We start from the raw sequence: 16,438 nt of genomic DNA on the forward strand, positions 1-16,438 counted from the left end.
ATGCTGGCACTACCACTGATGTCCACATTCCACAAAAGTAAAAAAAAAAGTGACTCTCTGTCATACCTTGTTTCATAATCTCCCATGGGATGTTTCATTACATTAGAGGCACTACAAATTGTTATTGTTCCACTATTTCTAAAATTGTAAAAACTATTTTAAAATTCTTTCTTGTAATGCCATAAGCTGAGCCATAACTCCAGTGAAATTTACAATCAAAGTTGTCTTCATATTATGCTCTCTTGGGTCAAAAGTGCTTGTTTGAATTTTAAATGAAGAAATCTCTCTTGCACCACCATCAATAAAAATCCACAAGGAGTTATTTTTTATTCATTCACAGAATGTGGGCATTGCTGACTAGGCCAGTATTTATTGCCCATCCCTAATTGTCCTTGAGAAGGTGGTTGTGAGCTGCCTTCTTGAGCCACTGGTCCATGTGGTGTAGGTACACCCACAGTGCTGTCAGGAGGGGAGTTCCAGGATTTTGACCCAGCAATAGTGAAGGAATAGCGACATATTTCCAAGCCAGGATGGCGTGTGGCTTAGACTTCAAGGTGATGGCATTCCCATGCATCTGCTGCCATTGTCCATCTAGATGGTAGAGGTTGCGGGTTAATTTGGAAGGTGCTGTTGAAGGAGCCTTGCTGAGTTGCTGCGGTGCATCTTGTAGATTGTACACACTGCTGCCACTGTACGTCGGTGGTGGAGGGAGTGAATGTTTATGGATTGGGTGCCGATCAAGTGGGCTGCTTTGTCCTGGATGGTGTCAAGCTTCTTGAGTGTTGTTGGAGCTGCCATCCAGGCAAATGGGGAGTATTCCATCACACTCCTGACTTGTGCCTTGTAGATGGCGGACAGGCTTTGGGGAGTCAAGAGGTGAGCTGCAGGATTCCCAGCCTCTGACTTGCTCTTATAGCCACGGTATTTATATGATAGGTCCCGTTCAGTTTCTTGTGAATGCTAATTCCCAGAATGTTGATAGTGGGGGATTCAGTGATGGTAATGCCATTAAACGTCAAGGAGCATAAAACTGTTTTTTGTTTCAGAGATTCAACAAGTCATGGAGCCCCTAGCCCTTCTGGAGCATCGGATTCTACACCTCCGGCAGGGGAGGTGTTCCCTGGAAGCCGACCTATGACGCCAGTGGAACAAATTAATCTAATTCTTGAACACGAAGAAGAAATTACTGAGCTAGAAGGAGTGCCTTCTGATCGAGATTATGAGGTTTTTTTATTTACACACTTTTTTAAAAGAGGGATTTGCATTCTCTTACTGTACCAACAATGGAATGAAATTGGAAAGCATCACCATATAATTCATACTTAGACAATTGCACAAATGGGAAAAATGACCCATAGAAAATTGCTCATTATTTAGCTCAAGGTCCGATCAGTTTGTTCAGCTCATTTAAAACATTGAGCCCTTTTTCTTCAGTAGTCGAAAAATAATTGGGCTGGTTTTGACTGTTGAACTACTGGTGAGATGAAAGTTCACGCAATGCCAGTATCTGAGTTAGTGGCTGTGAGTGTGAGATCAAATGATGGTGTTTATTCTTCACCCACCTCCTCTACTTTTTGAACTTCAGGCTCCTGTGGCTGCATAATTAATGAGGCAGGAAGCGGAGCTACAGTGTGAAAAGCCGCCGTTGTGGCCGGTGGGTAAAACGTCCCTTTTCCTGCCCGCTACCGCTCTTCGTTCAGATCTGGGATGACTCCACCCAGAGGCACTGGAAAGGATGCAGAGGAGGTTTACAAGAATGATACCACAAATGTGTGGGTATACAGATCAAGAAGGGATTAACAGGCTGGGTCTCTTTTCTCTAGAAAAAAGGCCGATGAATGGCCTAATAGAGGTCTTTAAAATTATGGGAAGAATTTTATATCCTGTGGACAGCTGCGCGCCCGACCCAATCGGGGGTAAAATAGTGCACGATGATGTCAGGCGCCCGTCCCAACGTCATCACGCACTCGTGCGATTTTTCTGTTGGCGGGCGTGGGCGAGAGTCAGCAGCGTACCCGCTGACAAGAGGCCTAGTAAGGCCCTTAAGCAGGTAATTAATTTATATTTTCCGCTGCCCGCTCAACAGTTCGGCTGGTGGGCGGGCGAATAGGCCAGGTGGTCTTTGCATTTTTTACGAAACCTCATCCACAGGCGGGATGAGGTTTCCAATGGCAAGTTTAAAAAAAAGCGGGAAAATTTTTCAACTTCATTTCAAACGTCCCTCTTCATGTGACTGAGTCACATGTGGGGACTTGTTTATATCATCTTTTAAATTTTTATTTTTGTTTCTCCAATTCTTCAGCTCCCTGAGGCAGCTCTGCGTCCTCAGGGAGCTTTCAGTGCGTGGTCCCGCGCTCATGTGCAGACTTCCGCGCTCGCCCTCCTCCTGCCCCCCCCACCCCGGCAGTGCTGAGCGTTGCAGCGCGTGCTTCACGCCAGCTGGCCGTTAATTGGCCAACCAACGTGAATTCGGGGGGTCAGGGGCCAATTGTGGGCGACGGACCTTTTCCTGGCCGCTCCCGGGCCCACCCGCTGCACCCATCGACGAACGGCCAATGAAAGGTTTTGATAGAGTTTTGTGGGAAAGAGCATCCCTAGAGCTCATCAATGTAAGATGGTCACCAAGAAATCCAATCGGGAATTCTGAGAGTGGTAAGAATGTGGAACTCACTACCACAGAGAGTGGTTGAAGCGAATAGTATCGATGCAATTAAGGGGAAGCTAGTCGAGTATTTGAGGGAACAAAAGTAGAAAATGCTGGAAAAACCCAACAGGTCTAACAGCATCTGTGGAGAGAAAGACAGAGTTAACGTTTCGAGTCCGCGTGACTCTTCTTCAGAGCTCTATTTTTGTTTCTCCAATTCTTCAGCTTCCTGAGGCAGCTCTGTGTCCTCAGGAAGCTTTCAGTACGTGGTCCCGCGCTCACGTGCAGACTTCCGCGCTCGCCCTCCTCCTGCCCCCCCCACCCCGGCAGTGTTCTGAAGAAGAGTCATACGGACTCGAAACGTTAACTCTGTCTTTCTCTCCACAGGTGCTGTTAGACCTACTGAGTCTTTCCAGTGTTTTCTGTTTTTGTTTCAGATTTCCAACATCCACAATATTTTGCTTTTATCCGAGCATTTGAGGGAGAAGGGAATAGAGGGTTACGATGGTAGATTTAGATGAGAAAAAATGGGAGGAGGCTGGAGTGGAGCATAAACGTTGACATGGTCTAGTTGGGCTGAATGGCCTGTTTCTGTGCCCTATATCCTATGTAATCCAGTGTTCATAGAAAAATGAAATTGTACTGAAATGTAAACAATGAAACAAAACATACTGAAAGTGTTAGACACACCCTTAACTAATGGGATAGGATTTGCAAAGTACTTTTATTGCATATTACATTTGTTTTATTTACACTGACACATGGTGGATACATGCCTGTTGAGTGTTTGACACCAGAAGAGTTAATTTCCCTCTCTATATTTTCACAGAGATATAGCTACTACATTGATCATGGCATCCAGCCTGATATGATTGAACCACAAAAGCCTGAACAAATAAACCGAATAGAACAACTTTTGCCAAAGGAGCTTAGAAATGTTCCAGATTTGCAAGAGCTACGCGTTGAATTGCTTGAGGAGGTTCATAGTGACTATGACAGCAGCCTTAGGAAAGCTATTGGTAGGGTAACCTTAATTTCCACAGTTCCCAAATAAATAAATTCCTCCTATTATGAATCAATAAAATCTTCTATGTTTCTGTCAGCAGATGAGTGTACTAATGACCTTAAATAATTTCCACACACTTCAAAAATCCCTGAATCGTATCCAGTGTGGCAGTTGGATTAAATCACAACGTGCTAGGGAAATTAGCCTGTAATACAGAATACCTGAAAACTGATCCAAACAAACAGAATTTGACTAACAATGAATGGTACCACAATAATATCACTGTAATTATTGTAGAAAAGCATGGAGATTATCTAACCGCGAGGTACGATGTGATTACTTGGAGTAAGAGAACCGGATTTTTAGATGTAACCTCTTTTGTCTTTTCCATATAATGGGAATTAAGTTTCAATGACCTAAAATACTTTGAAACCTAATTGAAAACAAAAACAGAAACAGAAATACCTGGAAAAACTCAGCAGGTCTGGCAGCATTGGCGGAGAAGAGCACAGTTGACGTTTCGAGTCCCCATGACCCTTCAACAGAACCTGTCATGAGGGTCATGAGGACTCGAAACGTCAACTGTGCTCTTCTCCGCCGATGCTGCCAGACCTGCTGAGTTTTTCCAGGTATTTCTGTTTCTGTTTTTGTTTTGGATTTCCAGCATCCGCAGTTCTTTGCTTTGAACCTAATTGAACCTGGTGACAAATTTTACTTCAACATGTATATTTCTATAACATGTTTGTAAATTAATTCAATGCTTTATTGCAATTTTTTCAGTTAACTACATCTTAAAGGATCCTTCTGAACGGATGCGGCTTTTTGTTGCTTCTGTGCCTCGATCTTTTCCTCATAGAGTCATTCGTGCTCCAGTTCCTTGGCACAATGCGTACTGTAAAGCTAAGGCTTGGAATGAATCTCACCTCTTTGTTATCAATCCAATGATGATTTTACTACAGGAGTTCTGGTACACAAAGTAAGACAATTAACTGTAGGCTGACTTTTTGCTCACCTTTTATCCAAATTACTTTACAAATAATGCACAACTTAGCATTTACATCAGTAAGTCAATTACCTAATCTGTTCACTTTTGTGCAAGTTGTGTGTCTTCATTTGTGTTAACCCTGGCTTCTTAATCCAAGATTTTTTGGATGGCGTACAAATATCAGGGTTCATGTTTTTAGTTGAAAGCATGGATACAATCCCTGCTGTAAATTGGGTAGCTTTTCCTTATTGACCTGTTTTACACACGAATATTTGTGAGGTATCGGAGGCCCATGCTTTAGAATATACGCAGCAGTAATCGTTTTCAGGAGAGGAAAGGAGAACTTTTTGAAAGCATGTATTGAAAAGGGGATTTTTCAAATTTGTGCTCATTGTAGCTTTACATGATGGCTGCGCATTTTGGAAATTCACAAGCAGGATGTCCATGCTTTCTCATCTATTAACTTTAATAGACTGAAAATCACAAGGGGTGCTGCAGTTTCACAAGATGTGAGGCTGGTAGCTGAGGTTTCGTGTCTGTACTTTATAATTGGTCTATCAACTATTATGGGTATGACCTATTAATCTATACTTGATTATTTTACTGTGTAAAACAAAATGACATTTTAAATAATACGATAGAAATAAATGAGTGATGGCTAGGTGTTTGAAAGGAATTATTGGCCTGGATTTTCATCCAGGGTAGTGGGAGTCAGGAAAATCCCCAGCTTGGCCTGCCTGCCTCTGGAGGAAGTGCCCGCAAAGGCAGGATCTTCATCGTCAGGGTGGGGGGCAGGTGTGGGCTGGAGTTGGGCCAGTGACCCAGGAAGAAGTGTGGAGGCAGCCACAGGGGCTGCTGAATGCAGAGGCAGGCTGTTTAAAAGGCCCGCTGCAATGCCGTGGGCTCTCAGCCAAACATACATAATGAGGCTTGGTTGAGATGCCAGACAATTTGTTGAAACAGCTGCTCCCCAGAGTAAAAAATTGTTTGATTGACAGCCCAGGCACTCTGATTCTGCTGTCAATTTTAGAATGTTTGTTTACATAAGTTAAGTGGTTTCAAGGGTTTATGGGTTTTGTTATTGATACTTTAAAGGGTCTGGATGATTGACACTTTTATTAGCTTCTAGTGAAGAAATTTTTCAACATAGGAGAAAGTTACGAATGAATTATACTTTTCAAAGCTTTTTTCTTTACACACCCCACAATACACTACAGAGCTCATTGGCTCTAGGCAGTGTATTGTGGGTCACTGGACATGAAAATACCATTGCTTGGCGTAGAGGGCATGAGGGGCTATGGGGATGGATGGAAGAGCTTGGCATTGGGGCCTTGAAGGGCCATAACGCATGGGTAGAAGAACAGAGCTTGCCGTAGGAGGTATGAGGAGGACCTTTTGAATTTACCTTTTACAAGGTCCCCTATAGTTTAAAAGCATTCAGTGAACCCTGAAAGATTTAAAAACCCATTTATTTAATCAGATCAAAGAAGAAATTGTAAATGAGGCATAATTAACCTAAAGGTTGGTTTGAGGGTAGCCCAGAGCAGGCGACGTCGTCATGGAGATGGATGGAGTCCTTGGAGTGGGAGTGGGGAGGTTCTCTGGTTTCAATTTATCTGGGTATTTTTGCTGAGAGTTTTTATTTGCAGTTTGGACCATGCATGATTTGCAGCTCACTAAGAGATAGCTGAAGTAAATGATAGTTAGCTGGGCCTGCGCTGTAAGCAGAGTAAAAATCTAACTTCATCATCTGATGAAGAGTCATACGGACTCGAAATGTTAACTGCATTCCTCTCCGCAGATGCTGTCAGACCTGCTGAGTTTTTCCAGCTATTTTTGTTTTTGTTAACTTTATCATTAACTGTGTGGAATGCAGGTGAGGCTTAATCTCAGTTTGAATTTTGTGAGGGAACAGAAGCTGGAAGATTGCCCAGTTTGAAACAAGTAGAAGCATCTATAGTAGTCCTCACAGAGTCTTGTGCCAAAGAAAGCAACCAGAAGATTAACTTAGAAGTATTGAAAAGTAACCAGAAAAAGGGACTGAAGTGTCCACAGTTAAGAGATGGTAAATTAAAATTTTACCTCTGAGAATAGCTAGAGCTGAGGAAAACTCTCCAGAGGACTGTGGCATACTTATGGGTGGTCTGTACAGAAGTAAATAACTTTAATGTTGATGTGTCTTATGAGAGAATTCTTGGGGGAAGTAAGAAGTAACCCTGAGTGCATAACATACGTAGTTATAAACCATATTAAGTTAATAGCACCTGCTTTGTTTAATTTGTTCTATATACTGCAAGTTTGTTTTGTTTTTAAAAATGTGAAACCTTGTGGCGTAGTTCTGTTGGTTAAAACGAGGTATTCGGATTTCTCTTTAACAGTCCCTAACCGGATTGTGACACCCTGTAATTGACATCAAGGAAATAAATGTGCATGAAATATTTTTTAATGTTTTTAGTTTGACATAACTATCAAACAATTAAGCTTAAATGGTAACAGGAAGATACAATTCAATCTGAAGGTGCCCAGTTTTAATAATTCAACCATCTGCTCCATTCAGGTTCGATAATCTCCGATTTGTACATCTGAAGAAAATAAAAACCGAAGACCTTCCTATGCTCCCTCAGGAGTTTGAAGATCTTGTGAAGGAGCAGTGTGCAGAGGCTCGTAATATCCTTGAAAACATGTCAGTATGGTATCTTTTATAGAGTCATAAAGTCATAGAGGTTTACAGCACAGAAAAAGGCCCTTCAGCCCATCGAGTCCGCACTGGTCAAACAAGTACCTAACTATTCTAATCCCATTTTCCAGCACTAGGCCCATAGCCTTGTATGCCATGGCATCGCAAGTGCACATCCAAATACTTCTTAATTGTTATGAGGGTTTCTGCCTCTACCACCCTTTCAGGCTGTGAGTTCCAGATTCCCACCACCACCCTCTGGGTGAAAAAATTCTTCCTCACATCCCCTCTAAACCTCCTGCTCCTTATCTTAAATCTATGCCCCCTGGTTATTGATCCAAGGGGAAAAGTTCCTACCTGTCTATCCTATCTATGCCCCTCATAATTTTACACACCTCAATCATGCCCCCCACTCAATCTCCTCTGCTCCAAGGAAAATAACCCCAGTCTATCCAATGTCTCCTCATAACTAAAACTCTCCAGCCCAGGCAACACCCTGGTAAATCTCCTCTGCACTCTCTCTAGAGCAATCTAGTGCTGTCCTCTGTCGACTCATCTGGAACTGCATCTGTTGTTCTGAATGATTCATGAAAATTAGCTTAAACTGAAGAATTAAATGCTATTTACATGTTATTTTTCAGGCAGCATTTCCACTAGCTTTAAACCATTTAAAGCTGACTAAGATATGTAAAGGAAAATTCATCCCATTATTTGAAGGAAGACAGCCATCGATTTTTAAATGGCAAAACCTAACTGAAATTTTCAGCTTCTAGTTGTCCAGGCAGTCTTTGACAACTTTGTCGACTTGGCATAATATTAAATGATGTCTTTTATTTATTCATTGTCATAATGTGGGTGTCACTGCCATCCTTAGACGTCCTTGAAAAATTGGTGGCTTTTTTAAACTGTTGCAGTCTTTGTGGTAAAGGTGCTTCACAATTGTGTTCATCATGAAGTTTTAGGAATTTGATCCACTGATAATGAAGGAACGGTAATGTTGGTCCTCATGATGGTGTTTGGTTTGGAGTAGAACTTTGATGTGATAGTGTTCCTATGTACTTGCTGCCGTTGCCATTCTTAATGGTGCAGATTGCAGGTAACTGAAAAACCCTTAGCGGGTCACTATTGTGTGTCCTGTAGACAGTATGCACACTGCATCCACAGTAAGCCAGTGTGGAAGGAATGGATGTTTAGTCTAGTGGATGAAGTGCAGATCAAAAAAACTGTTTTATTTTGGATGTTGTAGGTGAAAATATGTAAACGCACTCTGATTGTTTAATCATTACAATCCTTTTGCATTATTGATGACTCTTGGGCTTTTTGAGGTGAAGGGCCCCAGTGAAATACTTCTTTTAATATTATGCACCTGACATCATCTTCATACAGTTGTGGTGAAGTGCATGACCTTCCATTCTGCCTGAAAATATACTATTACCCCAAATTCAAAAATAAGCTCTTACTGGAACCTTTTTGTTTCCTACAGTAGCTGTCTCTTTGGCCTGCCTGGCAGGTTCTTTGCTGTAAACTCACACTAGCTGGGAAAACTGGGAGAGATGGCGGTGTATCGGTGCAATCCCAGACTTTTACTGTGGGGCCAAGAGTTCAAATCTCATCAAGGCAGCTGATGGAATTTAAAATCAAATAATACATTTAATTAGTTAAAAATATCTGGAATTGAAAACTAGCCTCAGTAATGGTGACCATGAAACTATCATTGATTGTTGGTAAAAACCCATCTGGTTCACTAATGTCTTTTAGGGAAGGAAATCAACCATCCTTACCTGGGCTAGCCTATGTGTAACTCCTGACCCACAGTAATGTGGTTAACTCTTAACTGCTATCCTCAAGGGCAATTATGGATGGGCAACAAATGCTAGTCTTGCCAGAGACACTCCCATCCCATGAAAGAATAAAAAAAAAAATGCAATGAAAATGATCAAACTCATTTATTGTAAAATTTTGCAGCCAGCAGATAGACGAGACTTGCACCCCATCAGACTTGACCGGGTGTGAATAATGGCCGCAGAGTGATTGAAAGATTTCTACAGCTTGCAATGTAAAATGAAGGGACTTTGCATTGTTGTTGGGGCTAATTTTGGTCTTGGTACCTCCCCATTTTCTTGGAGGAGAAGGGTAGTAGAAAACCAAAGTCACAGTGAAGGACTTGTCATCCTGTCTTACCAAAGTACAGTCCCCCTCAATTTTAGAATAGGTTCGGTTGTAGGTATCCAAGAGTCACACTGGAAATAGGCAGGAACCTCATTAATTTTTGCCAATCATGCATAGGACCTCAATGCAATCTTGACGCTGGGACATGCAGGGCCCACTAGTGACACTGCACATAGGGCAGCTAGATCATTGGCCCTCAAAAAGACCACCTGAGGCCACAACAAAAGTACTGAAGATGAGTGGTTTTCATTGTTTTTGTGGCGTCAGAGGAGGTCGGGACAGCCTGCTGCCTGTGCAGTTCGTGGTCTTCCCCTGCACTGAATGGCGATCATCTGGCCCTTCCTTCAGATTAAATTTCTAATTCTACATCTTGGAGGAGCCACTGACCATTACCCTCTAACCAGCGAGCTGCCTGTCAATGCTCACAGGGTATTTTAGTGAGGCTCCACCATGAAAATGACTTGGGCCTCTGATGAAACCTTACCAGACAGATCCCTCAGGCTTGGTTTCTCCTGGCTTTTTTGGAAGAGCAGTATTTTTGCCCTGCAGCTTAAACTAATTTGTCAATTTGTGCTTGCAGTTGGGTCCCAACCTGTGCTACTCTCTTCCTTACTCACAAAGAGAAGTGGATGCATCTGGTGCCACAAAATGATTGTGATTCAACTCAACAAGTTAAAGAATTCTTTGCATGTGCTGCCTCTATCATGTCTTTGCAACTAAGGGAGCTTGTTGTCAACTCTTTGAAGGATCTCCTCTCATTTTTTACCGTACACAAGGTACTATTAGAAATGTTTCTTGAAAAAAACATGTGAGCTATGCATGAATTAATGGGCATTAAAATGCACAATTTATTGAACAAATATTAGGGATGGTTATATTCAGCTGAATAGACTAAGTGTTATTGTCATTTTGGTTTTTTTAGGCCATATTATATGTCAAGTATATCATTTTAGCAAATCAGAAGGACTTGGGCCCCAGAGCATTGTCAAACGAATGTCTTCTGTATGCCACATTTCCCGCACCCGCCAGGCGAACGGGGATTTGGCGCTGGGCTCTTCCCTCTTCACTTGCAGTTACTAGGGGAATCCTTGCTAGTTTCTTTTCCTCCGCTTAGTAATATGCTTAAATTCAGCGGGTTGCCACGTCTGATCTGAGGTCAGCAACGGCCGGGTATGGGCCCAACGCTCCATCGCCACCCATTTTCAAGGCTAGTTGATTCGGCAGGCGAGTTGTTGCATGCGATGGCGAAGTGGTATTGTCGCTGGACTAGTAGTTCAGAGACCCAGGGTAATGCTCTGGGGATCTGGGTTTGAATCCCAACATGGCAGATGGTGGAATTTGAATTCAATAAAAAAAAATGGAATTAAAAGTCTGATGATGACCATGAAACCATTGTCGATTGTTGTAAAAACCCACCTGGTTTACTAATGTCCTTTAGGGAAGGAAATCTGCCGTCCTTACCTGGTCTGGCCTACATGTGACTCCAGACCCACAGCAATGTGGTTGACTCTTAAATGCCCTCTGAACAAGGGCGATTAGGGATGGGCAATAAATGCTAGCCTAGCCACCGATGCCTACATCCCATGAATGAATTAGAAAACGACAAATGCTATACCATCAAGCTTTGATAATCTGGTAAAACTCTGCAAACCAAGTCGTTTCTTTGTGAACTTTTTGATAATTTAATCAAAAATGCATTTTCCCTAAATATGTTGGCAATGTTAACCACATTTTTGCACAAGCTTGTACAGGCCTTTGGTAATAGCATTTACTGCTATTGATTGACAGGATGGAAATGATTTTGGAGAAGAATACCATGAGATGCGATATGTCAGGCCACAAATCATGATTCTCAAACTGAAAGTGGAAGAACCTAAAATCACTTTTGAACCAAGCCTGGATGAGTGCTGGGACCTAATTAATCGATGCTTCAAGGAAATTCTTAAAAGTGCTGATGGAATTCTTAAGGTATCTAACGATCTTGGTCTTTTGTTTTGTTCAAAGAAGCTACTGATACACTCGATTCTATTAGTGGCGAATCAACTCCGGTTTCTACTTCTTGGGTACATAGATAGACAGCTTTTGCTGTTCATGTATAGACACAGGAGTCCAAAATGTGTGTTTGTGTGGCTGCTCCCCCTGTTCCTCATTGGTCGATGATATAGCTGCATAAGCTGCTCCCATGTTGCAGTGAAGGCTGACAGCAGAGAAGATCAGGTCATGGCGAGTAAAGTGCAATGTAGATGAAATGACTTTCAAAAAGTTGGAAATCACCAATGAAACAGTGAACTCTCAGAACAAGTACGGTATAGGCATGGCAGCAGCCTGTCAGTCTTATTTATCAATTATGCACCCTGTTGCTCTTGCCTTGTTGACCCCGGTGAGTTCCACACAGCTTGGTAAACCTGTGCACTGTCTGTTAAATTGCACCTCCTCTCTAAAAGCATATTTTTTCTATATGTTTTTAATCCTACACAAATTTACATTGTAGTTATTATCACTGTAGAGGTGAAATGTATAACCCCTGAAATTTTGGATGGTTGTTGGGAGGCGGGGTGGGGGGTGGTAGTTTGTGGGAAAGAATTTTATGTCCAATTTTACATCCATTTAAGACTCTGATCATGGATCCCAATTTCCAGTGAGGGGTTGAAGATGCTTTAGCCAGGATGCAGCCGTGCAAGTAATGAGTAATGAGATTCCTATCATAATTTATTTGTTGGAGGAGAGAAAGGATGAAGAATAGCAATCTACACAGGCTGATTAAGGCAGCGCCATAGGCAATCTACACCCTTCAAAAGATACCCAGAGTGTAAAACCTCAAAAGGTTCATGCCATTCCTCAATATATCAATTGAGTTGTTTGCTATATGGCCTCTGCATCCTATGGGATGTATGCAGAGATTCCTCAAGTTGCCATTCATTCCAGGGTCCTCTGCATTTTTAAGATGGCTCCATCATAGTGCTGCTAAGAATGGCTTTGCACTCTGTTGGTATCTCTGTTAGTATCTTCAGGGAGCTTTGCAGTGCCTTCAGATGGTGCCTTCTGAAGCTTTACAAGCGTTCATCTTTTCACAGCAGTTCCTCAGAGATCACTGTCTCAACAGCGGGAGTCTGACACCTTCACGGCCTCCACTTGGGTACATTGTGCTGTACCTCCTATACTTCATCTCCTGGCTCCATTGAGAGTTGCAAATCATTCCCTCCCAGTTTCTGACCTAGACTGTAACGGGGGAGAAGTTATCTGAATCACACTGGAAATCAGCTAGAAATGGCCTCAGTTAAATAAAGTAGGAATGTTTTTTCTCCTCTATTTTCCCTTGACCTGTATACCAGCGATTCTTAGAAATTTCTAGCCATCATGTGATGAAGTGGCTGGAGGGATTGAATTTTTTTTGTCCTTCTTTGTAGCCTTTAAGTTCTCTCGCCACAGGATTCACTATCTGCCAGAGAAAGGAGACAGGTGATCTGTTTCTTGGCCAGTGTCAAACTGTTTTGTAATCAGTTGCAGGGAGATTTGTTGATTATATTTTTAAAAATACCTTTCCCCTTTCTGCAAATGATCTGTCATCAGGAATCATGTAGCTGTTCAGCATTCTAATCATGACAGACAGTGCTCATGCCCTCAGACTAAGTTGTTGGTGCATTATTTTTGTTCTGTGTAACAGGTGGAGTGTGAACTCTTTCCAGATATTAGAGAGAAAAACCTCATCATTCATACGGTAAAAGAAGATGAATCCTTAGTCAGTGAAATTATCAGCAAAGCACAAGAAATTTTTAGTGCCAATATCATCGGGCCACAAAGGTAAATCTTCATGTAGTTGTTGTATATTTGAAAACAGGGTGCATCGTCCTCTGTAATTAACAACGTGGGCAGAATTTATTGATGGGGTCTTGCCTGCCGGCTGGAGAACAGGTGAGAGCCCCGCTTTGCCTCCACTGAGGAAAGCCTGCCAGAATTAAAGTGCCCATCAGGCGCTTAACTGGCCAGTGTCGAGCCTTCCACGGAATTTTGGACCCCAGAGACAGAAATCCCATCCCCGTGAGCTGCTGGCCAATCAGAGGCTGGCAGCTCTCCATCGCCAGTCGGTGTCACCGGGAGTGGTGGCTGCTGTCAGTAATGCACCCATCAGAGGCCTAGGATCGATGAGAGACCCGGGCCATAAGTGAGTGAGGGCGAGTTGGGGATTGTGGACTGGCTGGAGATGGAAGCGGTCAGAAGAAAGGGTAGCGGGTGGCTCTCTGTCCCCTCTTTCCCGATGCTGGGACCATGATCAGGCACTGGGTATGTTTGAATGAGGGAACACCGGCCCTGCCTCCCTCATCAGCACCCCCGCTCACCCCCATAAGTAACCCCGACAGAAGTTTCCTTTTCAGGCCCCCATGTGGAAACCCCTGCCTGCTGCTGGTAGCAGCATGAGGCCCTTAAGTGGGCATAACTTAAGGACCTCAGTTAGCTTTCAGGCTGGAAGGCCGTCCATGAGCCTTCCTGCCTTGTACGATCGAGCGGAGGCAGGAAGGCAGCAGGGCCTCCATCCTGTACCCTCCGGCCCAATTAAATGTCCTGCCTGCCTTCAAACTCACCGCCGGGGTTGGAGACGCCATTAAATTCCATCCTATAAGTGGAACCTTACGTGAATTTGGTTAAAATACCAAACATGTATGAACTCATGCAATTATATTCTATTATTAAGAGTATTATTGTATAGAGCACAACATGAAATTAATTCCATCAGTCATGCCCAATTTGTGCTGGGCATGGTTATAAAGTACTGAGGTAACCTGGATGACATGGGTAGGACTGGAGTAGGCCATTCGGCCTCTTGAACCTGTTGCGCCATACAGTAGATTGTGGCTGATTTATACCAACTCCATTCATTTGCCTTTGATTCTTTAACACCCTTGCCTAATTCAATTCTGTTGATCTCAGCCATGAAAGTTTCAATTGACCCCCATCATCCTCAGCCCTTTTGGAGAGACATTTTCACATTTCCTCCACCCTTTACTTGAAGAAGTGTTTCCCGATTTCACTCCTGAAGGATTGCGCACCATTGTTCTGGATTCGCCCAGGAGACAAAATGGCTTCTCTGTCTCTGGTCTGTCGCATCCTTTTATCATTTTAAATACTTCAATCAGAGCAACCCTAAACCTTATAAACGCAATACTGGATGGTGTCTGACCAAGCCTTCGTTCAACCGAAGCTTAACCTCCTCCCTTTTGTATTCCAATCCTTGTCAACTCACGCTAGCCAAGATGCTAAATTTGTACAGGTGAGCTCAATCAGGTTTCTAAAGTACCATTCAGCAGTTTAATCTGAGGTCTGACTTGGGAAAAGTAGGTTACTGAGATCCTCCCTTACTGCTGCAAGACTGTAGCCTTTATAGAACTTCAGTTGAACCAGTGAGAGGCTTAGTCATGGAAAGTCTAACTAATGCTCTGTTAAGAGTTAGTAAGTTATTAGGAGTTAGTAAGAGGATTTTTGGGCTGGTATGGTCCAAGGCAGCCAAAAGATTTATAATGTGAAAATTAGAGGTCAGAAATGTAACCCACCCTTATTACATGTTTTCTTATGGGATAGCATGTTTTTGTTTAGCACAGTGGTTTTAAGAGCACATTAGGAGTGCTAAACGAAGAATAGCTGTCTGAGTTTGAAATATTTAAGCACAATTCCCTCACACACAGATAATATAACATCTGTATCTTTCCCCTCTGTGATACTGTGGTTTGGTGTCCCATTATACCATGTAAAAATACAAACTTATTTTACCATATTTAATTCTTCATTACAGGATAACTATTTTTATGTACACTAAATATTTTATTTTCTCTTTCTTTAGCTACCTAAATGTGTATAAAATATACAGTGATCTTTTGAACAACAAAACTGAACAAGAAATTACTACTTTTTTGTCAGAGAAACATTCAATGGAAGCATTCATAACAGTAAGTATACTGCTCCTGTTTTAAACCTCTGTAAATATGTAGCTTTTTGCATAGTAGCATGGTTATAGCTCATAGTTTATTTCAAAAACACAGCCAACAAAATATTGTATTTCTGTATCTTTCTGGGGTTCTGTTGCAGAAAATTCTTACAAGGCTTTGAAGGATTTGGTTAGATATTGGTCTTTGTTGTACTATACACTTTGCACCTAAGTATGGAACAGCATTAATTGATAAAATCACACCAGCACTTTTCCCTCATAGCAACATTAGAATGTTAAAGTACAGGAAACGTTGCATAACCAGGAAGTTATCCATTTGCAATCCTTCTAGTGTATATGAGGGCAGTTGTCATGGTTCAGGATTTTTGTCTATATCACCTTGGGAGGATCTTGATGTAACTGATGTTAAAAATTCCACTGTTAAACTACACATGACTCTCAAGTGGTTAAACTTGTAGAATAACTGAACTGGGAACAAGGGTACTTTAGACAATGAAATTTAGTTCAGAAAATCCAATGAATATTCAAACCTATTGCAAGGGAATTAATGCCCTCTGTTTTTGTCAACCCATCAGAAGGTGCCTGTTGAGAATATATTCTTGGGCGCCACAGCTGAGTCCCTGGCCGGGGAAAAGGTCAGATGGATAGCTTCCCACCATCTCTCTCCCCCCAACCCACCCAACCCTATCCCCTTGATAGGAACATAGAGAGAAAAGTACAAAGGAACACAGGGATAGTTAGTCAAGGAGCAAGGTCTGGCATAGTGAGGAGAAACTCACATCCAGAAATAATCAGAATCAGAGGGCTGAGCAAGAAATATCAAGCAATCCAGTTGAACATGGTGCAAGATTTTTTGAATTTTTTTCCCTATACTTGAGAATGGCTTTATTAGTTAAATTGAAGTGAGATTTGATTATATTGTTAATTCTGAATGTTACTTTCTGCCTGTAAAATAAATTAGCTTAAAGATGCATAGTGTACTTTGTCTCACTCAAGTGTTTCAATCCACCTTCAAAAAG

General features: G+C 42.2%; 1 protein-coding gene across 1 annotated transcript in view; it reads left to right on the forward strand.

Moving 5' to 3' along the window:
- The window catches only part of dnah3 (dynein axonemal heavy chain 3), a 161,850-nt gene that overhangs the window by 22,403 nt on the left and 123,009 nt on the right, over positions 1 to 16,438 (forward strand). Inside the window, exons 4-11 of the mRNA XM_078557671.1 lie at positions 1,047 to 1,224; positions 3,474 to 3,663; positions 4,431 to 4,626; positions 7,193 to 7,318; positions 10,062 to 10,257; positions 11,270 to 11,449; positions 13,146 to 13,282; positions 15,315 to 15,420. Coding sequence (XP_078413797.1) covers positions 1,047 to 1,224; positions 3,474 to 3,663; positions 4,431 to 4,626; positions 7,193 to 7,318; positions 10,062 to 10,257; positions 11,270 to 11,449; positions 13,146 to 13,282; positions 15,315 to 15,420 — 1,309 coding nt within the window. The remainder of the gene's footprint in view (positions 1 to 1,046; positions 1,225 to 3,473; positions 3,664 to 4,430; positions 4,627 to 7,192; positions 7,319 to 10,061; positions 10,258 to 11,269; positions 11,450 to 13,145; positions 13,283 to 15,314; positions 15,421 to 16,438) is intronic.

This window comes from Cetorhinus maximus, chromosome 15 (assembly GCF_964194155.1).
Source record: "Cetorhinus maximus chromosome 15, sCetMax3.hap1.1, whole genome shotgun sequence".
In the NCBI taxonomy this organism is placed as follows: domain Eukaryota; kingdom Metazoa; phylum Chordata; class Chondrichthyes; order Lamniformes; family Cetorhinidae; genus Cetorhinus; species Cetorhinus maximus.